This window comes from Polypterus senegalus, chromosome 12 (assembly GCF_016835505.1).
Source record: "Polypterus senegalus isolate Bchr_013 chromosome 12, ASM1683550v1, whole genome shotgun sequence".
NCBI lineage: Eukaryota > Metazoa > Chordata > Cladistia > Polypteriformes > Polypteridae > Polypterus > Polypterus senegalus.
In genome coordinates, this window is record NC_053165.1 from 55,351,656 (window position 1) to 55,377,739 (window position 26,084).

General features: G+C 38.5%; 1 protein-coding gene across 6 annotated transcripts in view; it reads left to right on the forward strand.

Moving 5' to 3' along the window:
• The window catches only part of fbrsl1 (fibrosin-like 1), a 494,424-nt gene that overhangs the window by 134,386 nt on the left and 333,954 nt on the right, over window positions 1-26,084 (forward strand). For all 6 annotated transcript variants that reach the window (XM_039771449.1, XM_039771451.1, XM_039771450.1 and 3 more), the window contains exon 2: window positions 14,576-14,776. In XM_039771449.1, the coding sequence (XP_039627383.1) occupies window positions 14,576-14,776 (201 nt within the window). The remainder of the gene's footprint in view (window positions 1-14,575; window positions 14,777-26,084) is intronic.

The window sequence follows — 26,084 nt, forward strand, 5'->3', positions numbered from 1 at the left end:
AGAAAAGGTCTGCTATTAGCTACAAGTCCAGAAGCCAGTGTCTCTGATGGTATGGGGGTTTGTCAGGTAACTTGCACTTCTGTTAAGGCAAAATTAATTCCGAAAAGTACATACAGATTTTGGAACAATAGATGCTGCCCTCGAAACAACATCCATGCATATTTCTTCAAGACAATACACAGCCAAATTTTTCACACATTACAAAGACATGGCTGCATAGGAAGAGGCTGTGAGTGTATGACTTGCCTGCCCGCAGTTGTGACTTGTTCCCAGTTGAGAATGAGTGGCTCGTTTTGAGCAGCGAAATGTGGCAACAAAGACTCCATACTCCTTCACACCTTAATTTTTTTGTGTAAAGAATGGGACAAAGTCACACCTAAAATATTCAGTAAATAAATTGGTATCTTCATTATCTAAATTTTGTTGGTATATTTGCATATAATACACAAAGCACCTTGTGATAGCTATGTCCGTCTGTCTGTCCATTATTCCATATAAAACAACTTGGCCCCCCATGAACCAATTTTGTTGAAACATGGCCGACTTTGTTGAGACAGTTATATTTTCACCGATCATGCAGTACACAGTTTTATGTTTCAAAATCTCCCATTGAAATACATTTCCAAGTTTTTACCTTGTCATTCTTAAAATGGAGGTACATTCTGTGTGACTCCAACTACAAACTAGTTTACTTTTTCAATTTTATCGTGACAGCAGTTACACCAACTTGTATATAACTTTTTCACCTCCGACTACTTCTACTTACAGTATTTTTCGGACCATAAGACGCACTTTTTTTCCTCAAAGGTGGGGGGAAAATGAGGGTGCATGTTATGGTCCGAATGCTGTCCAGCAAGGCTGTTGTAAAAGAATATTTGTTTGCCCGTGGTGTCCAATGCGCTGTCGCCCGCTGCTGCATTCGCTTACAATTTACAGTTCAGGTGCTGGAGGTGATGTCAGCCCTCATAGCCACAGCCGCTCAATCAGCAACGCCATATGGACGGGCACCGAGGGAACGCCCGCCCACCATTCTTGGACATACCAAAGCAATCAGGTGCTGGAGGTGATATCAGACCTCCCCGCCCCTCACAGCCGGAGTCGCTCAATCAGCGATGCCGTATGGACAGACTCCGAGGCAATGCCTGCACACCACTCTCAGACACGCCACACACCCTGCGTCAAATGACAAGAAAGGAGGCAGGATAGCGTCCGCTAACAGTAGGAGTCAGATGACCTCGATGGCGATGACAGCGCAAAGGAGGGAGGGGGAAGGACTTAATGTACTGGTACCTGGGAATATAAAAGATTATTAAAACCATGACAGACTGTGACAGTCATCTCCCTTTCTCCCTTCGCCCGCTTCTTACTGTGCTGGTACTAATGTGCTGCTCCATGTCCAGCTTGTTTTAGCTGTGTTCGTGAGAGCACTGCAAGTCCTGCCTCCTGGAGTCTCAATGGTCAGTCAGTCATTCAGTTCACACGATCAGCCCAGCTCACGCCTCCCCTGTGTGTGTGTGTGTGTGTGTGTTTGTGATACTAATTGACTGACTGATAGGATCAGATCATCAAGGACAGGTCCAGACAGGAGGATTCAATTCCATCACCAGAAGTGTTCTAGGTACCTGCCTAGGTGCTTTTTTAAAGGGCACTAACCAGCAGCACTTACAAAACAAAATACAGTGGAACCCTTAGTTTGCGAGCATAATTCGTTCCGGAAACGTGTTTGCAGTCCAAAGCACTCGTATATTAAAGTGAATTTTCCCATAAGAAATACCGGTAATGGAAACTCAGACGGTTCGTTCCACAACCCCAAACTATTCATATAAAAATGATTAATACAAAATATAAAGTAAAAATACATAAAGTAAATTAACCTGCACTTTACCTTTTAAAGAATCATGGCTGGTGTGAGTGAGTTTCTAAACTCTTGTGGGATTCTACCCAACATGACGACACACGGAAGAGAGTCCCAAAGCAATTGCAGTCTCCTAGCTCTGTAGCATTTCGCCATAAACGCGAATCCGAAAAGATTGCAGACATGCTATAAGCGCCTGCTGTCGATGGGTGATACAAGGAATATTATAAATGTGCAGTGCATAGTATTACTTGGCCATGACCCTGCCTGACTGCTGTGTATGTGTATAAGAGAGTGGCAGATCCCATAAATAACCGCGCTGTTGCTGTTTCAAGTTGATTGGCCGGCCAAGATTATGTGATGCCGCACAGTGCCCTGACAGGCAGGCAAGGAGCCCGTCATGGCAGGAGAGACATACATAGTCTCTCCTGCCATGCAGAGCCCTGCCTGTCAGGCTGGTTGGTGCCCTTTAATTTTAATAACACTTGGCGATGCATGGATTAAGATGTGCATCGCCAAGCGGTATGAGTCAAATTACTGATGTTTACGATAATATGTCTCTCGTAACAACTGATAGTTCTTTCATTGCTGGTATTTTCTTCAGAAAAACACCAATTCTCTAACGGTACAAAGTGTCAAAGACGAGAAGATTAGCATATAAAATTCCGTTTAAACTGGAGGTAGTAAAATATGCAAAAGAACATGGAAATAGAGTAGCAGAGAGACTACAGAATGGATGGATGAAAATGGAATGAAAGTATGGATTGAAAAGTGTGGTCCAAACGTCCTGGAGGGCTTCTGAAAAAATCTGCTTTATTAGTGCTTGACCAGTTTAGAGCACATATTAGCGAAACAACAAAAAACAGATTTAAAGAGGTGAAGACTCATCTAGCTGTAATTCCTGGGGGTCTTACCAGCCAGTTGCAACCACTCGACTTTTCAATCAACAAACCATTTAAAGTCTTTATGAGAGAAGAGTGGAACAAATGGATGGCTTCTGGGAATCATGATCTGACTCCTACTGGACGAATGAAGAAGCCCACTATCACTCAAGTTTGTGAATGGGTTAAAACATGCATGGCAGTCAGTGAAGGAGGAAATCGTTGCACGACCATTCAAAAAATTTGGCATTAGCAATGTCTTAGATGGAACTGAAGATAATATCATATATGAAGATAGCAAAGAAAATGATATAGGTGATTGTGTGCAACTGAGCTTCATAAATTCTGACACTAGCGATGATGAGTTTTTGGGGTTTCCAGAAAACTAGAGAAGTGCTTGAGCCTCTAAGTCTTTCCTCATTTTTTAATGGAAGTGATGATGGTTATTAACACCATTGTTGATTTTACGCTGTTAACTATTACCGTATTTTGCTATATTTTAATAAATATTTTAGTATACCAGTACTATTTGGTTCAGAATATTTTTTTCTTGTTTTCCTGCTCTAAAAGATGGGTGCGTCTTATATAGTCAGGTGTGTCTTATGGTCCGAAAAATACGGTATATCAAAAGCTTTCCAGTACAAGTTTATGAGACACCAGCAGTCTGCTTTCACAGGTTAGGACGTCACTGGCCACTTGAGCACACACTGAATGCCAATCCCATTTTGTAAAGTCCAGCTTGCCGCACACAGACATTGAAATGTGACAACAAAGACCCCATAGTCCTGCACACCTTAATTTTTTTGTGTAAAGAATAGGACAACGTTACACCTGAAATACTCAATAATAAATAGGTATCTTCATTACCTTCATACATCTTCATCGTATATATGCATCTCCCTTCAGCTGCTTTATTAGGTCATAACAGGTAAGTAGAATGATCTTACTAACTGAGAAAATTATAAATCTGAAGCAAGGACAATAAATTGTTAGCTTGTGTAGATTTTTCTATGGTTAATAATTAGTAAGATAGCACCCAAGCGGATGCCATTATAATCTGGCGTTTGAAAATTTTAAGTTGCTTTATTAATTATCAGTTTTGCCTTGATCAATACCGGTAATTAATAAGATAATTTGGCAAGGCTCTTATTTTCATTATCTTACCTTTCTCTGTTGTAGGAGGCAGGTGTCCGGCCTTTAGACTTGATATCAAGGTAACTGCAGCCCACTCATTTTAAGAATCAGAATAATGCAATTTTTTGACAAACACAAGGATTATAGAAATATGATAACTGCATATATATGTTGACACATAAGACTGGACACAAATAGACTAGACAGACAAACTTATAACATAGGCTGGCTGTTTACTGGTATTTAGAGTTCTGTTTTTACTTCGCACAGATCACTAGTTTTATGATACCAGTTTTAAAGGTGATGTCTGATGTTGTGTGGAGTTGTTGTTTTGTTGTTGGTCTGGGTTCAAGTTGGGGATTCTTCATGCATTGGAGGGCACTCTTTCTTTCTCTTTGCTACATGATCCTTGTCAGTAATCTGCTGCTGCTTCCTCAGCTTGCCTTATGCTGTCTTTTGCCACTGCATAGAGGAAAAGACATTACTCATTCTGGCTCATGAGTTTACATGCTGAAGTTTCCTTCTAAAAGTCTTGGCTTCTCAACTTTTGTCAGGCTTTGGGCAAACAGATTTGGCTTGACAGAGTGGGTCTCAGCTTCAGGTTCACAAAGAAAAGAGTTTGTCGGATTTTATTCTCCAAGGAAGACCAGCTCATAATACTTTAGGTTTCAGAAGGTCATGTTGCATATTTCCCCCTACCTGAGAAAATCCCCAGGGTGTTCAATAAGTGTCCATTTCTCACTGAAGCATTTTCAATGGAACTTCCCCTTGTATTGCCAGTAATTGTGTGATTCTTTCAGAGAACTATTAAATAAACTGTAAACATACAGTAAGTTTGATTTTTATTTTAAAATTCAAAATTGGCAACTTCTGCCTTTGTATGTGGTGATTTTCTTTAGGCAGATCTGTAACTGATTTGTTTAGGTCCAATTTGGCTTATATGCACTTCTAGGTTGTCTGGATACAGCATTCACTAGGTGCTGTGAGGTTGGATAAGCTTTCTAGAAAATGGGAGCTGAAAGAGGCTATGGAAATGAAAAATATGCAAGGATATAATTCAGAATTCTCAGGCTCAATTCTGAAACTGTGAATCAAGCTGACCAATGTAACAATGTTTTCAACAGGATAAAGTTAAGTAAAACCACTAGCTGTAACTGTTACTTCTCTTTATGGTTTCTTTGTAATATTATATTATTATTATTAATAATATTGTTATATAAAACTAAAATAAAATATGCTTATATTCTGTCAATATGGGAGGGTCACACTGGTATATAAATGCTGCCATGCGTTAATAGAGCATCTGCTGTAAAGCTGTCAAGTGTTCTTGCTAATTAAACAGCCTGCAGTCATCTTTGTGCAGTTGTGGGCCCCCACTGCTGTATTGTTCCCGGGGCAATTACTTTCTCCCACTAAACAGCTGTAAGCAGGACTCTGCATCATATATCCATTGGGAAGGCATTAATAGAAAAGAGCCTGTTGGTGAGTAGATACTGATGGCATCCTTCTGTCACAGAAGTACCTTAAGAAACTCCATAATTACAGAGATGTTAAAAACCATTGAAAGCCTCTCATGACTTATATCACGGCTTTCTGATGCAAGTGCTGGTTTTAAATAATGGTTCTGCAGTATTTGCATCAAAATAGTCAAAATGTGTTTGAAATCAAAGTTAGGGATGGCACAATGGGATTTCCTCATCACAATTTCAAACAGAGATCTCTTTCTGTCTGATTTGTATATTTCTTTACAGGTATTTTGTTACTTTGTAGTTGGATTTTATTGCATATGTCTAGCTATGTATCACCTGTTGAATGGTCCCCCCAACCCAGACACCAATTTACCTGTAGCATGAGAGTCACTCTCATCTACTGGCTCAGAAGGCTTCTAGTCAGAGTTCACTTTTTTGTAAAAGAGCTCAAGAAGTTTGTAACAGAGGATTAATTGCATAACAAGAATTAAAATAGCAGTAGCATTTCACATTGAAGGGCAGGGTAGTTTAGAGCAGTGGTTCTCAACCTTTTTTGCCTCGGGACCCAGTTGTATCTATTTTTTGTTTAATGATAACTCTTTAGTAGCAGTAATTGTAATGTAAAATAGTTAACATTTTCACCTGAATGGCACATACTTATAAATAACAGTAAATATATATTCAGCATTTAAATACAGTGTACATAATAGATGTGATATGCATGGTTTTCATCCAAAAATTACTCAACACACTGATACGTAATACTGAATCAATTTTAGTGTCTATTTCTATTGTTATTAGGTAACAATAGAACCTGAGTTTGTTGGAAATGGGGATAGTTGAAGAGAATGCTGAGAGAAATATATGCTTTAGTTTGCTGGCATCTGATTTGAATTCCTGTCTACATATCTATGGCAAAAGGCAGTCCCTTAGATTTGTCAGTTTAGGGTGCAAACAGACAACGTCATGAGTGCCTGCTGGCTTGTTGCACAGAATGTTTTTTGTGAAACCTCAGTATTTTCATTTTTTTATTTTAAAAAGTATAAAGATTTATTTCTGTTAGTTGCATGCTTTGTTTCCAGATATGTTTATAATTTGGAAGGTTTTGTGCACATAAATTAATCTATACCCCATAAAATCTGGGTTGCATATTATTTTGTCATTCCTGTATTTTTTTCAGGTTTTATGGATAAATCTTGTGAGAGTAATATAGACTTGGAAGAGTTTGGAGTAGATGATGCTACATGGCCTTAGAGTAACTTCCCCATGATGGTTGACTTTGTTAATAAAGTGTCTGGTGTATAACAAGTTTCTCTCTGCTCTTAACCAGGTTTAAGTCATTCAGTTTGATCCCCCAACTTATAAATTTAAGTTGAGGGCCTATCTAGGGTGTCTTGTGATCTATAAGTTGAGAAACTTACTAAACCTGACAATTTCTGGTAATTTGGTTGGTTGAAATATACAGCCTCAAACCCAGGTCTGATTCTTTGGTTTAATTTGATCCTTGGTCAGCAATTTTTTTCCTTGAGTCTTTTGCTCCTTTTGAAGATTGTTTGCCAGTCATTTTTGTGTAGTTGTAGCTCTCGAGTAACACCAGCAGAGATGTTTTACTTGCTTTTGCTCCACACCCATGGTTGGTTTGTTATTCATTTGGTTTTCCTGTTACCTGTCATTTGAGTTATTGGTTTAGGACTGAGAGGATTTACAGTTTTCCCATTTAGGTGTATTCTAAGCTGCATAGATTGAAAAAAGTAGATATAATTGCTGTTTTCACATTAGCACTTAACACTTCGATATTAGCATTTCTGTACTGTGAGTATATAGCTTTCAGTAATGCTTGTGGACTCATGGTTGGTCTTAGCCATGCCTACCTTTAGGCTTGTGTGGATCCAGCAGTCTGCCATCTTTTAAAAAATTAAGTGGAACAGTTTTCTAAAGAACAAGCATGAATCTGTTAATGCTTATTCTAGGTTTCCATGTTGAGCATGTTAACACTTAAAGATGCATGAAAATAACATTTACTGTGTAATATCCACCAATACATTACCAGTCCCACTTAGTCCAGGTCAGTATGGAGGTTGGGAGGTGTTAAACTAATTCTGGCCATTCTGGATGCAAAACAAGGACCAGTTCTGGACATTAATGAAAGATTAAGTACATACTGTAGTATTGATTCATCTATGGCCAAAAAAGAAAATCCAGATTGCCTGGTCATTTTGATGTGCTTGTAAATAAAGTAAACAATGAAAAAAATATCTTTTTGATTTTGGGTCTGAAATTGAAAACAATGTGAATATTCATAAATCATTTCATATTCCTTACAGCTGTTACACTAGATATTGCAGTCATGTACTGTAAGTGAGCTCCATTATTAAAAACAGGCAAAATACCCGCGCTTCACAGCAGAGAAGTAGTGTGTTAAAGAAGTTATGAAAAAGAAAAGGAAACATTTAAAAAATAACGTAATATCCCTGACCATCTCACCTTCGTTGTCAACTGTTGTAAAGATAAAAGGTTTCATTCATCGAAGTGATCACTACCCAAATACTCGTGAATGTAAGATATTTAACAGGCATTCCCGGTATTAAGTTGTGGATTTGCCTGCGAATATTTAGCGGCAGCGTGTCTATGAACTTAATTTAAACTTAAGCTTTACACCTTGCTTTCCTATTGATCTTGCGATGTCCACGGCTTCATTTAATGTTAGCTCAGACCCGGCACTTAAAAGTTTCTCTCGCACTTTTGCTGAGTTTGTGCCAAACACTATTCTATCCCTGACCATTTCATCTTCGTTTGTATAAGCACAGTCCTTCACCAGCAATTTTAACTCCGTTACAAAGTGATCGAAAGTCTCCTTTATACCCTGCGTCCTCTCATTAAACTTGTATCTCGCGAATATCGTATTCGTCGTAGGCATGACAAATGCCAACAGCAGCGTGTCTATGAACTTAATTTAAACTTAAGCTTTGCACCTTGCTTTTCTATTGATATGTCCTCAAAGGCTTGTTCAGCTTCAGAGGGTTGTTCCTCTCTTACTGCATCAATAAACAGCTCATCTTCCTCTTCCTCTGCAAACTATAGCAAAGTGGTTCAATTTACCACATTTTTACACTGTCTTCCTTTAACTGGACATTGACTTTTTCCACCGTGTGCTTTCTTTCTGCAGTAGCTGCACTTATGAATATGCTTGTATGCATCACTCGCTTCATATTCTTTTGCTGCCGTCTCAATTGCGTAATGCGTTTTTTGTTCAGCGCTCTTTGGAGCTCTTGCCTGTTGTCTGCGTACTGTGTTCACAGTCAGTTCACGTGAGCCGCTCGGTGTACATGCATCGAAGGTTCTCAGCTGTGCTTGTGCTATCTCGTGCGATCTTGCGATGTCCACGGCTTTATTTAATGTTAGCTCAGACCCGGCACTTAAAAGTTTCTCTCGCACTTTCGCTGACTTTGTGCCAAACACAATTCTATCCCTGACCATCTCATCTTCGTTTGCATAAACACAGTCCTTCACCAGCAATTTTAACTCCATTACAGAGTGATCAAAAGTCTCGTTTATACCCAGCGTCTTCTCATTAAACTTGTATCTTGCGAATATCGTATTCGTCGTAGGCATGACAAATGCCAGCAGCAGCGTGTCTGTGAACTTAATTTAAACTCAAGCTTTACACCGTGCTTTCCTATTGATATGTCCTCAAAGGCTTGTTCAGCTTCAGAGGGTTGTTCCTCTCTAAATAAATAGCTCATCTTCCTCTTTATCTGAGACATCACACACTGCATGCACGGGTTTACCGTTCCCAGTCCTGCAAACTTTAGCGAATTGGTTCAATTTACCACATTTTTTACACTGTGTTTGTTCCTTCAGCTAGACATTGACTTTTTCCACCATGTGCTTTGTTTACGCAGTAGCTGCACTTATGAATATGCTTGTATGCGTCACTCGCTTCATATTCTTTTGCTGCCTTCTCAATTGTGTAATGCGTTTTTTGTTCAGTGCTCTTTGGAGCTCTTGCTTGTTCTCTGCGTACTGCGTTCACAGTCAGTTCACGTGAGCCGCTCAGAGTACATGCATCGAAGATTCTGCAGGGTATGGCCGTATATACAGTGGGATGCAAAAGTTTGGGCAACCTTGTTAATAGTCGTTATTTTCCTGTATAAATCATTGGTTGTTATGATAAAAAATGTCAGTTAAATATATCATATAGGAGACACACACAGTGATATTTGAGAAGTGAAATAAAGTTTATTGGATTTACAGAAAGTGTGCAATAATTGTTCAAACAAAATCAGGCAGGTGCATAAATTTGGGCACCACAAAAAAAAAATGAAATCAATATTTAGAAGATCCGCTTTATGCAGAAATTACAGCCTCTAAACGCTTCCTGTAGGTTCCAGTGAGAGTCTGGATTGTGGTTGAAGGTATTTTGGACCATTCCTCTTTACAAAACATCTCTAGTTCATTCACGTTTGATGGCTTCCGAGCATGGACAGCTCTCTTTAACTCACTCCACAGATTTTCAATTATATTCAGGTCTGGGGACTGAGATGGCCATTCCAGAATGTTGTACTTGTTCCTCTGCATGAATGCCTTAGTGGATTTTGAGCAGTGTTTTGGGTCATTGTCTTGTTGAAAGATCCAGCCCCGGCTTCAGCTTTGTCACTGATTCCTGGACATTGGACTCCAGAATCTGCTGATACTGAGTGGAATCCATGCGTCCCTAAACTTTGACAAGATTCCCAGTCCCTGCACTGGCCACACAGCCCCACAGCATGATGGAACCACCACAATATTTTACTGTAGGTAGCAGGTGTTTTTCTTGGAATGCTGTGTTCTTTTTCCTCCATGAATAACGCCCCTTGTTATGCCCAAATAACTCAATTTTAGTTTCATCAGTCCACAGCACCTTATTCCAAAATGAATTTGGCTTGTCCAAATGTGCTTGAGCATACCTCAAGTGGCTCTTCTTGTGCTGTGGGCGGAGAAAAGGCTTCCTCTGCATCACTCTCGCATACAGCATCTCCTTATGTAAAGTGCGCTGAATGGTTGAACGATGCACAGTGACTCCATCTGCTGCAAGATGATGTTGTACAGTGGTGTGAAAAACTATTTGCCCCCTTCCTGATTTCTTATTCTTTTGCATGTTTGTCACACAAAATTTTTCTGATCATCAAACCATTCAAAACATTTAACCATTAGTCAAATATAACACAAGTAAACACAAAATGCAGTTTTTAAATGATGGTTTTTATTATTTAGGAGAAAAAATTCAAACCTACATGGCCCTGTGTGAAAAAGTAATTGCCCCCTGAACCTAATAACTGGTTGGGCCACCCTTAGCAGCAATAACTGCAATCAAGCGCTTTGATAACTTGCAATGAGTCTTTTACAGCGCTCTGGAGGAATTTTGGCCCACTCATCTTTGCAGAATTGTTGTAATTCAGCTTTATTTGAGGGTTTTCTAGCATGAACCGCCTTTTTAAGGTCATGCCATAGCATCTCAATTGGATTCAGGTCAGGACTTTGACTAGGCCACTCCAAAGTCTTCATTTTGTTTTTCTTCAGCCATTCAGAGGTGGATTTGCTGGTGTGTTTTGGGTCATTGTCCTGTTGCAGCACCCAAGATCGCTTCAGCTTGAGTTGACGAACAGATGTCCGGACATTCTCCTTCAGGATTGTTTGCTAGACAGTAGAATTCATGGTTCCATCTATCACAGCAAGCCTTCCAGGTCCTGAAGCAGCAAAACAACCCCAGACCATCACACTACCACCACCATATTTTACTGTTGGTATGATGTTCTTTTTCTGAAATGCTGTGTTCCTTTTACGCCAGATGTAACGGGACATTTGCCTTCCATAAAGTTCAACTTTTGTCTCATCAGTCCACAAGGTATTTTCCCAAAAGTCTTGGCAATCATTGAGATGTTTCTTAGCAAAATTGAGACGAGCTCTAATATTATTTTTGCTTAACAGTGGTTTTGCGTCTTGGAAATCTGCCATGCAGGCCATTTTTGCCCAGTCTCTTTCTTATGGTGGAGTCGTGAACACTGACCTTAATTGAGGCAAGTGAGGCCTGCAGTTCTTTAGACGCTGTCCTGGGGTCTTTGTGACCTCTCGGATGAGTCGCCTCTGCGCTCTTGGGGTAATTTTGGTCGGCCGGCCACTCCTGGGAAGGTTCACCACTGTTCCATGTTTTTGCCATTTGTGGATAATGGCTCTCACTGTGGTTCGCTGGAGTCCCAAAGCTTTAGAAATGGCTTTATAACCTTTACCAGACTGATAGATCTCAATTACTTCTGTTCTCATTTGTTCCTGAATTTCTTTGGATCTTGGCATGATGTCTAGCTTTTGAGGTGCTTTTGGTCTACTTCTCTGTGTTAGGCAGCTCCTATTTAAGTGATTTCTTGATTGAAACGGGTGTGGCAGTAATCAGGCCTGAGGGTGGCTACGGAAATTGAACTCAGGTGTGATACACCACAGTTAGGTTATTTTTAACAAGGGGGCAATTACTTTTTCACACCGGGCCATGTAGGTTTGGATTTTTTTCTTCTTAAATAATAAAACCATCATTTAAAAACTGCATTTTGTGTTTACTTGTGTTATATTTGACTAATGGTTAAATGTGTTTGATGATCAGAAACATTTTGTGTGACAAACATGCAAAAGAATAAGAAATCAGGAAGGGGGCAAATAGTTTTTCACACCACTGTAGGTCTTTGGTGCTGGTCTGTGGGTTGACTCTGACTGTTCTCACCATTCGTCGCTTCTGTCTATCCGAAATCTTTCTTGGTCTGCCACTTCGAGTCTTAACTTGAAATGAGCCTGTGGTCTTCCATTTCCTCAATATGTTCCTAACTGTGGAAACAGACAGCTTAAATCTCTGGGACAGCTTTCTGTATCCTTCTCCTAAACCATGATGGTGAACAATCTTTGTCTTCAGGTCATTTGAGAGTTGTTTTGTGACCCCCATGTTGCTACTCTTCAGAGAAAATTAAAGGAGGAGGGAAACTTACAATTGACCCCCTTAAATACTCTTTCTCATTATAGGATTCACCTGTGTAAGTAGGTCAGGGGTCACTGAGCTTACCAAGCCAATTTGAGTTCCAATAATTAGTTCTGAAAGTTTGGGAATCAATAAAATGACAACGGTGCCCAAATTTATGCACCTGCCTGATTTTGTTTGAGCAATTATTGCACACTTTCTGTAAATCCAATAAACTTCAATTCACTTCTCAAATATCACTGTGTGTGTCTCCTATATGATATATTTAACTGACATTTTTTATCATAACAACCAACGATTTATACAGGAAAATAATGACTATTAACAAGGTTGCCCAAACTTTTGCATCCCACTGTATGTACATAAGTAGGTTCCAGTTATGACTGTTATGCGTAGACTTTCGAAATGAAGCCTGTCCAACTTTTGTAAGTAAGCTGTAAGGAATGAGCCTGCCAAATTTCAGCCTTCCACCTACACGGGAAGTTGGAGAATTAGTGATGAGTGAGTGAGTTGGTCAGTGAGTCAGTCAGTCAGTGAGGGCTTTGCCTTTTATTAGTACAGAAACAAAAAGAAAAAAGTACCTCATAGGCAACAGTTTTGACTTCAAGGGAAGCAGTTTTGTTTACTGAAAAAAAAATTAATTTGACAAGCATTTACAAAATATTTGTGTCATCTGTGTGTCTCTACTAAGATTATAATGTCAAGTTCCTGTTTTAGACTAGACATACTGTAAGTCTGGACAGAAGTCTTTAAACAGATACTTATTACTTTGTAACTCTGTGTGTGTAATTTTACAGCAGGGGCTGTGCGATAGATGTAAAAGAAAAGTTTATAAACTGATTTATTTGGTGCAGCTATCTTACAGCTCCAGGAGGTTGAGGTCTGTTCCAGTTTGTTTGGACTTTGATTATTTTCCCAGTGTCTGTGTGAGTGTTTTTTCCAGTTAGTCATCATAAGCACTTGTAGATGAGAAGGATTGAAAGCTTGTGCATTTTCAGTATTGATGAGTGTGTGGGTGGATGTGTGAGTGTGCCCTGTGGTGAACTGCCATCTTCTTCAGGTTTGGTTCCACTTTTGCCATCATTCCTGTTGAGAGAGGTTATGGCTTGTGTTACTTTAAGTGGAAACTGGGAGAATCAAGTAATTGATAGATTTCATCTGTATTTTATCATTTCCTTGACCTTTTATTCAAAAGGTTAATTTTTTATTCTTATGTGTTCAAGTTTTGAAATGAGGAGATTGACCTGCAGCTGCATAAACTAAATTAAGACAGCACAGTAGATCTTGGTGCATGAGGATCTCTTAAAATAATGCAGTACATTTCAATGGACCAGATAGCATGGTGTACTATGTGTTAGAAAACAAACATTTAGAATATGCTGTGTCTGCAGATGCTTACCCCAAATTACCCCAAATGTGTCTTTGAAACCACTTCAATAGTGACATGAAAGAAATGAGCACCAGGTTATAGAAAACGTGCTTCTCTTCTAGACTAACACTTAAGCTAGAAATTAATAAACAAAATATTCACAAGGAGAGTTTTTGACAAGGACCAAGCTAAATACCTTCCAGAAGGATGTGCCAAGATAAATGATGATGGATGTTTGACTAATATTTATGTAAGACTTAGGGTATGTAAGGCGGGTATGTAAGGCGTGTAAAATTTGATATTGTACAAAATTGAAAAGCTTAACGAGCGCGATATGAAATACTTGTGCATGAAATTTAAAGGGAGCTGGTTTAGGCATTAACTGTGACAAATTCATTTTTGATTCATGACAGTGTTCTGCTAATTGTGACAGGTTGGCTAAATAAAAGTGGGTATACGAAGAATGAAGAGCAATGCCATGTCGTTAATTACTGAGTATACAGTGAAATATATAGTATCCTTTGTGAGAAGGCCTCTGTATATAATGTTAAGGTTTGCCAGAAATTGAAACATACTTATCACATATAAAGTAAAATTTAACCTTTTCCTGAGTGTATAACGTTTGATATCATTTCATCAGCAGCATGTTGTTCATTTATACTGCTTTTTTCATTATAAATGAGCTCATTCTTCGAGCTATTAGTTAAATGAACATGTACCTTGTGAAAGGCATGATCTGCGGTATAGGGTCCCAAGTATTATTTTTATAGTAAAAGAAAATTGAGATTCATGAAAGCACTTGTCAACCTTTTTATGTTAATGATGTTGGTTTTTTGTTTTGTTTTGTTTTTTGCCTTATACTTTTTAAAGAAGGATCTTGCCCTGAAGCCTCAAGATCGTAAGGAGAAATGGCAGAAGCACGCTATAAAGAGGCGGCGGGAGCCAGAGTATGAAGTAGCATCTGAGCTTGCAGAGAACGGACGCAATAATGAACATGGCAGCTCAGAAAGAGAACAGGAGCGAGGCAAAGAGAGAATGAAGAGCAAGGTGATGCAGAAGAAGTCTGCACAGGTTAGTCTTTTCTTTTTTCCTTCTTGCCTTCACTGGCTTTGTTGTAGTGCTTTGAATCAGTGGGTTTTTGAGTTGAGCTTCAAAAATCATTTGCTGAATATTTTGTTATGGTGTGTGGAAATAAACACAAGATACCACTATGATGGTGTTGGGGAATACCAATGTGGTACCCCCATAAACTTGAAAGCTTAGCAACAAAAGTAAACACATTGTCTTCTCAGACAAAGCTTAAAAATTGAACTGAAAAGGATAAACAAAATGGTGGTTTTATAATGGTGAGGCAGGAAGGGACGAGTCCAGGAGAGGCAGAGCTGGAAGTGAAGTCATCAAGCGACATTTCCTTCTGTCAGTCTGCAGGGAAAGAAAGAGAGAATGTGTTAGCTGATAGCGCCAACCCCTGATCTGGTGATTAATTACAATTATTCAAGCCCGTAAGCTGCCTTCCATGAGCATGTGTGTGACAGGTAATATGCCTGAATCATAAAACCCTCTCCATGGAATGCTGATTGCATCATCTGTAAATCAAGTAATATATGAAAAGCTCACAGGATCCTGACCTGTAGCAGTAGCAGAGGGCAGATAAGCAGCTTATCAGGAAGGTGAATGAGTTAATTGAGTTAACAAGGAGTTTGTGACACAGTGTTCCTTCAAATCTGTTGTTTAATATAATATGGTGTAAATGGGCAGGCACTGAACTTTAAACCACAGAGTTACTGATTTAATATATGGTTTCAATGACCCTGAGCAAGCTATTTAATCTACCTGCTCTCCAAATCTGGAAAAAAAAAAAATACTATAGATAATATGAATGCAGAATATTTAGTAATAAAAATTTGTCAACCATCATTAGCGCTTGATTGGCTAAAGTAAGAATTTACAACATGCCGATGGATTATCTTATCGTTACTACAGACTCAGATAGGAAGCTTCACTTGTGTCCATTTACTCAGCAATAAATACATTATGTTTCTTTATGTACAGGTAAAATATAAGATCTTGTAACTGAGTGAAATAAAGCTTTTCTAATCTCTCTCATCATAACCATTAAATAATATATGGTCTGAAGTATCAAAAATGTGTTTTTAATAATTTTTTTAAAATATTTTTATTATACTTTTTCAATTGAAATCTAAAACTTTTTTCTTTCAGTATATATCATGATTCTTTAGTCTTAACTTTCAGGTGCTAAGGAAAGCTCAGCTTTTCTCATTAATTAATATGGTCTATTAGACAAGTCTGTGCCCAGTAAATATGCTGTTATGGTGCCTTAGAGTAATATCCATGTTCCCTCTCATCATTTTGCATTCATTTAGTGATTTCTCATATGCTGCAAAGATGCCACTTTTTTCTAATGAGCCTTGAGATTATGATAGCTTTGGGAGACATTGTTTAATATCTAAACTGAATGGCAGTGTACGCATGATTAAATTGTCTTACAGCACAGATTTCTGTAACATTCTCTTTAGTCATGTCCTTTAACTCTCAGTTTAGTTCAGTTCAGAGGAGTTCATAGTACGTTGGTGGTGTCATCAGTTTTCTACTTTAAGTACTTTCCTTTAAATCTACAGTATGTGTTCAGGCCTTATTTTTTTTTATTATTGTGGCTTATTGAAATATATACTAAAATTCAGTGTCCTCTTTTCATAATGTTTGTTATTTGTGCCCGCAATGTCCTGTGATAAGGTTTATGTGCTTTTCTTGTCATGGCACAGATGTACTGCTACTGCCAGCTTGTTTTATTTGCTTGTTTCAACACCTTCTGTTTTCAGCCAAGAATTATCATGAAAGTGGGCTTTCAGAGAAGTAGGGGGTGTCGTTTGTCTTGGCAGAAGGTTCATGGAGGAATGTAAGCCTGTCAGATTTCGTTGAACAGTTCCTTTTGAAAGCCCTCAATTCAGTGCTGTCCAGGTCTTGCATCCACCATCCTAATGAGCTAGCTGCACTGCAATGCAATACACTTCTTCCTTGCTTTACCTTCACAAACGGGAACTGTCTGCTTTCATTATTCTATATCTTTTTGACATGACAGGTCTGACACAGATTCTGGTAATATTGATAGGAGCATAGAAGTGCCAACATACCTTACACAGCTTTATCTGCCAATATGTAACAGGCCCCAGTGTCGACTCATTGACTGGATCCAATTATGGCTCATGGGGAAACACTTAAATAGGCTTGTCTATTTTTGGAATTTTTCTGGAGCTAGCAACAGTTAATGTTGAGATTCTCTTTCACTCCTTCTTGAAGCTGTTTCCTTATTATTGCAAGGCAGTTTGACAGCAGAGGCACAAAATAACAATCCTCAGGGTCTATACTATTTACTGAATGGCTGTTCTCAGTCTGAAGATTGTTGTTGGCATACTGCCATGAGGAGAGTGAAACGCTGCTTGCCAGTCCTGCTTAAAGGCAGTGTCATAAGAGACGTAGTGAAACTGACATCAGATACTGTGTGAGTATTGGCAGTTTGAGGGTCTTGTAGATTTAGCCACAGTTCATGGCAAATACTGTATGATGGACCTCATCAATGATTAATAGGTAGCACTTACTGAGGCCTTTATAAAGATGGCCATTTGTTACTAAGCTGTTTTGTTAGCAAAATGATAATAATGAAAATTTTAATGAATTAATTTTTTACCTGGCTTAGCTGTAATAGAGGTATCATTATTAGTATTATTCATCTTAGGTAAATGTCTCATGGCCACTGAGGCAAGAAAGTTTCTGTAAAATAAATGCACAAAAATAAACTTGATGCAAGATCAGGTCAATTGGGCAACTGCAACAGCTATATAGAGTGTTTTCTGTTGATACTGTTTGAAATTTTCTCTCAAACGCTCATCTTTAAATAAAGCTTCTCTTTTATATTGTTAACCCCAGCCCTATTTTAATTACCTATTCACCTACTGCTCCTCGCAGTTATTATTGATGACTTAGCCCAGTACTACCACATTTGTTCTCCAGACCTGTTCGGCTCCTTGCTTTATTTAGAACTTTGTATTGTATTCGTGCTATTGTTACTGCACATTTGGATTGTATTGTCCACAAAGTAGAAACCATATGTTTGTATGGTTATTTTTATATATTTTAAGCCCTAATAAACTCTCCCACACTGTTTATAAATATTCCCCGCACAGTTATACAGCATAAACCCTTTGTATTCTCTTAGATATTAGGTAAGATTCACATCGATGTGTTATATTATTTGAAGTTGGAAAAAATCAAATACTCAGTTAGAGGATCCGTACAGACTTTTTTCAAAACATGGCAGGATCTAATCAGTAATATTTTAAAATAAGTTCATAAAGCACAGAGAATTTATTAATTTAGGTATGTTTACAAGCCTTAAATTTAAAGCCGTTTGGCTTGCTCTCTCTCTCTCAGGGGTGGAGATCGATCTGTTCTTAACTCAATTTTTCTTTTTGTAAAAACTTGATTGCTTTGTATGGATTGTAATAAAATAAATAAAAATAATAATAATAAAAAAAGATATTAGGTAAGATTCATTAAAATTATGTATGTAACACACTGTTTATCTATACTAATAAAAGGCAAAGCCCTCACTGACTGACTGACTCACTGACCAACTCACTCACTCATCACTAATTCTCCAACTTCCCGTGTAGGTAGAAGGCTGAAATTTGGCAGGCTCATTCCTTACAGTTTACTTACAAAAGTTGGGCAGGTTTCATTTCGAAATTCTACGCGTAATGGTCATAACTGGAACCTATTTTTCTCCATATACTGTAATGGACGTTAGCTCGATGGCCGTGGGGGGGCGGAGCTGCGTGTGACATCATCACGCCTCCCACGTAATCACGTGCACTGACTGTGACCGCAGTACGTAGAAAAGAAGGAAGAGCTCCCAAAGAGTGCTGAAGAAAAACGCCGAATACTTTATTCGCAAGGTACGAGTTTAATGAGAAGACACGAGGTATAAACCAGACTTTGGATCACTTTGTAACGGAGTTAAAATTGCTATAGCGAGAAACTTTTAAGTGCCAGGTCTTAGCTAACATTAAATAAAGCCGTGGACATCGCAACATCACACAAGAGAGCAGCTCACGTGAAGTGACTGAATGCAGTACGAGTAATCACTTCCATGCATCAAACCTGTTCAAAAAACGCATTACACAATTGACAAGGTAGGAAAAGAATATGCTCCGAGTTGAGCTCCACAGCTAACGCGGTCTTGCGGAAGCAACTTCGTCACGCTGCCACCAAATACTCACAGAAAAATCCACAAGTTAATACACACGCTGTCTCTAGAGTTTCTCCACACTCAATGTATTCCTCGCATCCCCGTTATACCCTCTGATCTCCCATTTCAATTCAGATGCCTCCACTTTCCAGTAAGGCTCTGCTGCACGATGACAAGTAATAAGTCTCAGGGACAGACCCTGCAAAAGGATGCTATTGATTTCAGGCAAAATTGCTTTTCTCCTGGACAACTATACGTTGCATTCTCAAGAGTGAGCTCGCGCAGCTTCATCATATTACAACCGGAGTGTTGAACTGACAACGTTATATATATTGAGAAGTATAATAATCGTAATAAACGAACAATAAAACAGTGGAGAACCCGTGGATTAAATAAAAAGGCAGCTTCCTTGGCAAAGCAAGGAAAAAGATGGCTTTATATGTCGTTCGTTTATAAAACAGCTGAGAAGCTGTGTAAAGGCTGCTTCACAGAAAACCAGCGGAGCGCCTTATATGAGCAGGCAGTCAGCTAAAGAAGGGAATCAATAAATATCTATAATCGTAATAAACGAACAAAAAATAGCGTACAAGCTGCGGATTAAATAAAGGAAATGGGTACCTGAACAGTAAAGTAAGTCTCAAATAGCTACACATTAACTATAGCAACTGAAATAAACGAACAATAAAACAGTACAGAACCACGAAGCAAGGAGAAACGACGGCCTTATATGCCGTTCATTTATAAAGCAGCAGAGAAGCTGTGTGAAGGCAGCTACACAAATAAACAGCAGAGTGCCACACTCTGAATGTATTCCTGGCATCACCGTTATACCCTCTGATCTCCCATTTCAATTGAAATGCCTCAAATTTCCAGTAAGGCTCTGCTTCGCGATGACAAGTAATAAGTGTCAGGGACAGACCCTACAAAAGGTTGCCTTTGATTTGAGGCAACATTGCTTTCCTCCTGGACAAACCTATACGTTGCATTCTCAAAAGTAAGCTCAGTGCATAGCTTGGTCATATTACAACTGGACTGCTGAACTAACAATGTGATATGCAAAGAGATCCTTAACAGATAGTTATTGGTATATTTTCCCTCAAATACCGGAAGTAGAAAGACCCATTGTCCGCAGAACCCACGAAGCAGAGAAAAATCTGCGTTCTATATTTAGATATGCTTACATATAAAATCCGCGATAGAGTGAAGACGTGAAAGTCGAAGCGCGATATAGCGAAGGATTACTGTACACACATTTAACTAATATATATTTTTTTACTGAAATTACTTTTAGAAGTCAGACGTTTTGATTGATAAATACAGCTCTGTTGCTTTATGATAGTCTCACTTCATAGCATTTGAGTGAATACAATCTCCTGAACCTGGCTTTTTTTTTTTTTTCCTTGTCCACCAGTGGGGGAGAAAAACCTTAATGTACTGAAGAGATATTTTAAAGATACCAAAGAATTTCAGAAACAAGTAAATTAAAAGTCTGTGAAATCTGGAGATCAATGGAAAAATATAAAGTGGCCACTGGTTGAAGGATTGCTTGCAGTAAAAACCCTGAGCAGAGATCCCTTGACTCATTGCGACACATTAAAAAGAACTTGTCCTCTGGGTGAAATGTATTGAAGGAACAATGTATCCAGGGACATTGTTCAGCCCTACTGTTATGGCTTGACAAGCTAATGTTTCATTTACTTTCTCTCAGGTATCACAGGTTTCTTGAGAATTGTTTTCTTGTGTGCCTTCATTGTGCTATATCAGTGTATGCTCCCAACCTCCTCCTCCTCCTCCTCCTCCTCTCTTTGCACTTTCACAGTGTATTAGTGTTGCTGAATATGAACTAACCGTGTAGTATCCTTTAAAGTTTTCTTTTGTGGTGCTAACCTGTGTTTGATTTTTCAGAATCATCATAATCTTTAGTATCTTGATCGTCTCTATTATTGGTCCAACATAGCAAATAGGACACACTAATGATCTAAAAAACAGTAGAAATGCTTTACTTGGAGGCTTTATGTTGTGTATGTGGCTGAGGTACTGTGAGTCCTAATGTAATTCACTGACCTGCTAGGTAATTTTCTAGCTTTGTTCATCCATCTCATTTTATGATTTCTCCTTGTATTAGCTTTTCAGAATCTTCAAGAAACAGATTTCAGATTTTGTGTCATTTTCTTTAAATACTCTGGTGAGGTGGCCGCCTTATTACAAAGACTGAAATTCCTGTGTCAAGGGGGAAAATAAAAAGCATTAATATGTAAAGATCCTGAAGGGTCAGATCTCCTTTAATAAAAAGGTGATGATGGAAAAGCTGATTCAGATTGACTCGAGTGTTGAATTTTGTCAGTGTTTTGGGCTGAGTGTTGTTAGCTAAAACCATATTCTCAAAGGAAGTGCCCCTTAGCTTTAAAACACAGGAGACAAGTGTGTTTCAAAATAATCAGGGTTAACCACAAGTATGGTAATGAAAGGAAATGTTCTCTCTCCTCTCCACCTTGAACACAAGCATGAACTCCATCTTTAATGAGCCCTGTTTGAAAAGGAGTTTTATCTCTTCTCCTCAAATGCTTCGCTAAAAGCCTTTGATATATTTTAGTAAACTGAAAATTAAAAGCAGGCTGGTGGTCAGGGCAGCACTTCAGCTGTCTCAATGAGAAAGAGAAAAGCATTAATCATGGCATCAATTTAGTGTCGTTAGGCAGAGCTATGCTCTTCTCTGAGAGTCTTTTTAAGATGCGGCCCAAATAACGGGTCCAGGTAACCTCCCATATTCCTGAATGATTCAAAAAAGACTTTTTATAGTTAGCTGAAGTGGAAGGACTTTAACACTAAATGTTTTTTGCTGGCTAGCAGAGGCGTCAGATAAAAAGTAAAGACAGTAATGTTCTGGTAGCATTGGGCTGGAGCAGAACAAACCACAGCCAAATGGAATGTTGCCATTTTGTTTTCCACTTGTGTAGTGAGTCCCTGTGCATGTGATGGAGTACTTGAAGGCTGGGAAACTTCCTGAGATGTTCTACTGCCATTTTGTTAAAAGAAGGCACAAATCTATACTAGTAAATATGAAAGAACTAGCAAAATACCTGCGCTTCACAGCGGAAAAGTAGTGTATTAAAGAAGTAATGAAAAAGAAAAGGAAATATTTTAAAAATAACGTTACATGATTGACAATGTAATTGTTTTGTCACTGTTATGAGTGTTGCTGTCATATATATATATATTTATATATATATATGTGTGTGTGTGTGTATATATATATATATATATATATATATATATATATACTATATATATATATATATATATATATATATATACACACACACATATAAACATATACAGTGGAACCTCGAGATACGATCACCTCTGTATACGAGAAATTCAAGATAAGAGGAAAGTATGAGTGAAAAATTTGGATCTAAATACGAGTTTTGGCCCTCGTAAAGAGCCATGAGCCAGGCTGTGGGTATGCGTGAGGCGTTTCCCGATCCGCCTCGACTTGGGGATTCACCCAAGCTGACGCTGCCAGCCCGTCGGCTCACTCAGTGTTCCTTGTTCTCCCGTAGCATGAGGATCTATGTGTTTGTGCGCGTGTGATTTCATTGTTTCGCTGTAGCATTTTGCCGTATAAGCGTATCCAAAAATATTGCGGACATGCCGACAGAGAGAGAGAGAGAGAGAGAGAGAGAGAGAGCCATCAGCTCAGTTATGATCACATGACGCTCAGCAGACAAAGTGTATCCATACTACTTGTATTGCAAGACATCGCTCGTTTTATCAAGTCAAAATTAAATAAAAAATTTAGCTCGTCTTGCAAAACACTCGTAAACCAAGTTACTTGCAAACCGAGGTTCCACTTGTATATATTATTTATCAGTGTTATTTGTTAGGAAAATTGATTTTTATGTTGATATTTTTGGGGGTGCGGAACGGATTAACTGGATTTCCATTATTTTCAATGGGGAAGTTTGTTCTACATATGAGAAATTCGCTATACAAGCTCAGTGCTGGAATGAATTAAACTCTTATCTCGAGGTTCCACTGTATATTGTAATAAAGGCGCTATAAAGGCGCCTCTTGATCCCTCCAATGATACGTCAGACACCTGGTATAAGTCCAATATTTTTAACTTTTATTATAATACTGTGCACAAGCACCACTATTCCAATAAACAATCAATCCTTCACTCCTCCCAGCAGCTCTGTCACACTTCCTCCCAACTCCGTCTCGGGCTGCTGGGGTTACCCATAGTCCCTTTATACTTCTCAACCCAGAAGTGTTTCTGTCCCTCAGTCCATGTGACTCTTAACACTTCCGGGTCAGGTGAAAACTCCTTTTCTTTAACCCGGAACTACAGCATTGCTTCTATTCCCTTGACTGGGAAGTACTTCCAGGTTATAAGGCAAATAGAAGTCCCCGTGCCTCCCTGCTGCATCCCCTGACGGTCCCCATGGTATCCAGCAGGGCTGTGAAGGGAAACTCCAAGGTCCATGATGCTCTGCTGGAACCCAGGGCATCTCCACATTACAAGGAGGACTCCACCTAGCGGCTTGGGGGTATTGGTCGGGATAAGCTGCCGGCCATAGTCCACAATATACACATATATATATATATATATTATATATATATATTTATATATTATATATATAATATATATATTATATATATATATTATATATATACACTAGCAAAATACCCGCGCTTCGCAGCGGAGAAGTAGTGTGTTAAAGAAGCAATGAAAAGAAAAGGAAACATTTTGAAAATAACGTAACATGATTGTCAATGTAATTGTTTTGTCACTGTAGTGAGTGATGAGTGTTGTTGTCATATATATATATATTTACACACACACACATAAACATATATATATATACATATCTATACATATACACATATATACATACATATATATATCTACATATATACACATACATATACATACACACATACATACTGTACATACACACACATATATATATACATACACACACACATATATAAACATATATATACATATACATACATATCTACATATATACACACACAGCTATTTCGTATCAGTGCAATACGCTGCTTGTTAAAACGGATGACACCCGCTCTTACGTGCAAGTCTGCGTGGATATTATGAACTATCGTATTTGTTCAAGTTCTATTTAAATTTTAAATAGAAGGAATTTTTATTTAGTCGACAGAAATATCTTTGGTAGGAATGGTAAAAACAGACAGGAATATTATTCCTGAATAAATCAACTCAAACCTTAAACAACTTATAATATTTTGCTCTCCATAAAAATATATCCTGTCTAAATTATACAAGTTAGAAATAAAGTAAACATTAAAAGAACAAACATTCAAATTTCTTTACTCTTATGTAATTTTATATAAAAATAAACTTAGATTTTAAATATCCCAAAAGATTTTGCTCTCCATAAAAATATATCCTGTCAAAATTATACAAATTCAAATATGAACATGCTGCATAACAAAACCTGGAAATATAAATAAAATGTGTTCCTTTCAGCAATAACAAATCAAATCATTCAGTTGTCTTTGCTCATATGTCATTTTAGAGCTGGACGCCTGGCATCTTTTTGGCAACAGGTTCGTTTCTGTTTGGTGTGAGGTTCTGTGTTGTGGAGATTCTCAGGATGGATTGCAGGTGCTCATCAGTGAGGCGACTCCTGTGTGCTGTTTTGTTAGTCTTTATCACTGAGAAGAGCTTCTCACACAGATATGTGCTACCAAACATGCACAAGGTTCGAGCCGCATGTAGACGGACTTTTTGTTCTTCAAAGTCACCAAAGCGCCGTGCAAACTCAGTGCGCTCAGTTTATCAGCAAAGTGCGATTTGGGAGCACCGTAGTGACGACTTGGTTTAACATTACTTGGCAACAGGGAAAGTGGGGCAAGGTGCACTGGTGCATTTGTGTCTCCCATAAAAGCAGCTTCACTTGAAATCACTTTGTGATTGTGCACGGTTAAAAACGTCCGCTGAAGTGTCAGATTCTTATTTAATTATTCTGCTTTCTGTATCTTCTGCATTGCATTCAGGTTACCCTGATGTTTTGTCTCATAGTGCCGTCTTAGATTAAATTCTGTAATTACAGCCACATTAGCTCCACAAATGAGACACACGGGTTCAGTAAACATATACTCAGCCTCCCATCGGTTTTTAAAGGCTCTATTTTCAGAATCAACTTTTCTCTCAGCATCGTGTGAGCTAGCTTCGCAATAACTTGCAGCATCATAAGCTAGACTTGATTAACGCGTAAGTGTTGGCAAGGCAGCTGAAGCGCTGCATTATGGGATCTGTAGTTTATTGTGTTACCAGCGCTTCATATACCTGGGCCATTAATAACAATAATACAGTATATAAAATGATCTCGGGCGGATATAATTACGCCGGGCGGATGTGGCCCGTGGCCCTTGAGTTTGACAAATATGGACTAAATAGAACTTGAAAAGATATATTTTTGAAATGTGATCGCGCAATTCAGATAGAGTTGACGCAAGCACTACAGCCTGCATCCTCCCTCGCTCTTACTTTTTACCGTTCATCTAATGAATACACTGAGTATGGCTTTACCAAAACAATCATTGATGGCGAATAAAGTATCCATTATTCGAGTATGTAGATCGGGATATATATATACATATATATATACCAGCGTCGCAGCGAGAAGTAGTGTGTTAAAAAGCTAGAAAAAGAACATTTTAAAATAACGTAACATGACTGTCAATATACAGTATTTGTTTTGTGAGTGTTACTGAGTGTTGCTGTCATCAAGGATTTGATTATCATTATTTCTTTCAATCAGGTTCGTATTTGTAGGATGTGTTGTGTTCAAGTTACATTCCGTGTTTGTCAATCGTTGTAAAGATGACAGGTTTCTTTCATCGATTCGTTTCTTACTGCATCAATAAACAGCTCGTCTTCTTCTTTATCTGAGACCTGACACACTGCATGCACGGGTTTTTTACACTGTCTTCCTTTAGCGGGACATTGACTTTTTCCACCGTGTGCTTTGTTTCCGCAGTAGCTGGATTTATGAATATGCTTATCAGACGCTTCATATTTTTGCTGCCTTTTCAATTGTGTAATTCGGTTTTGTTCAG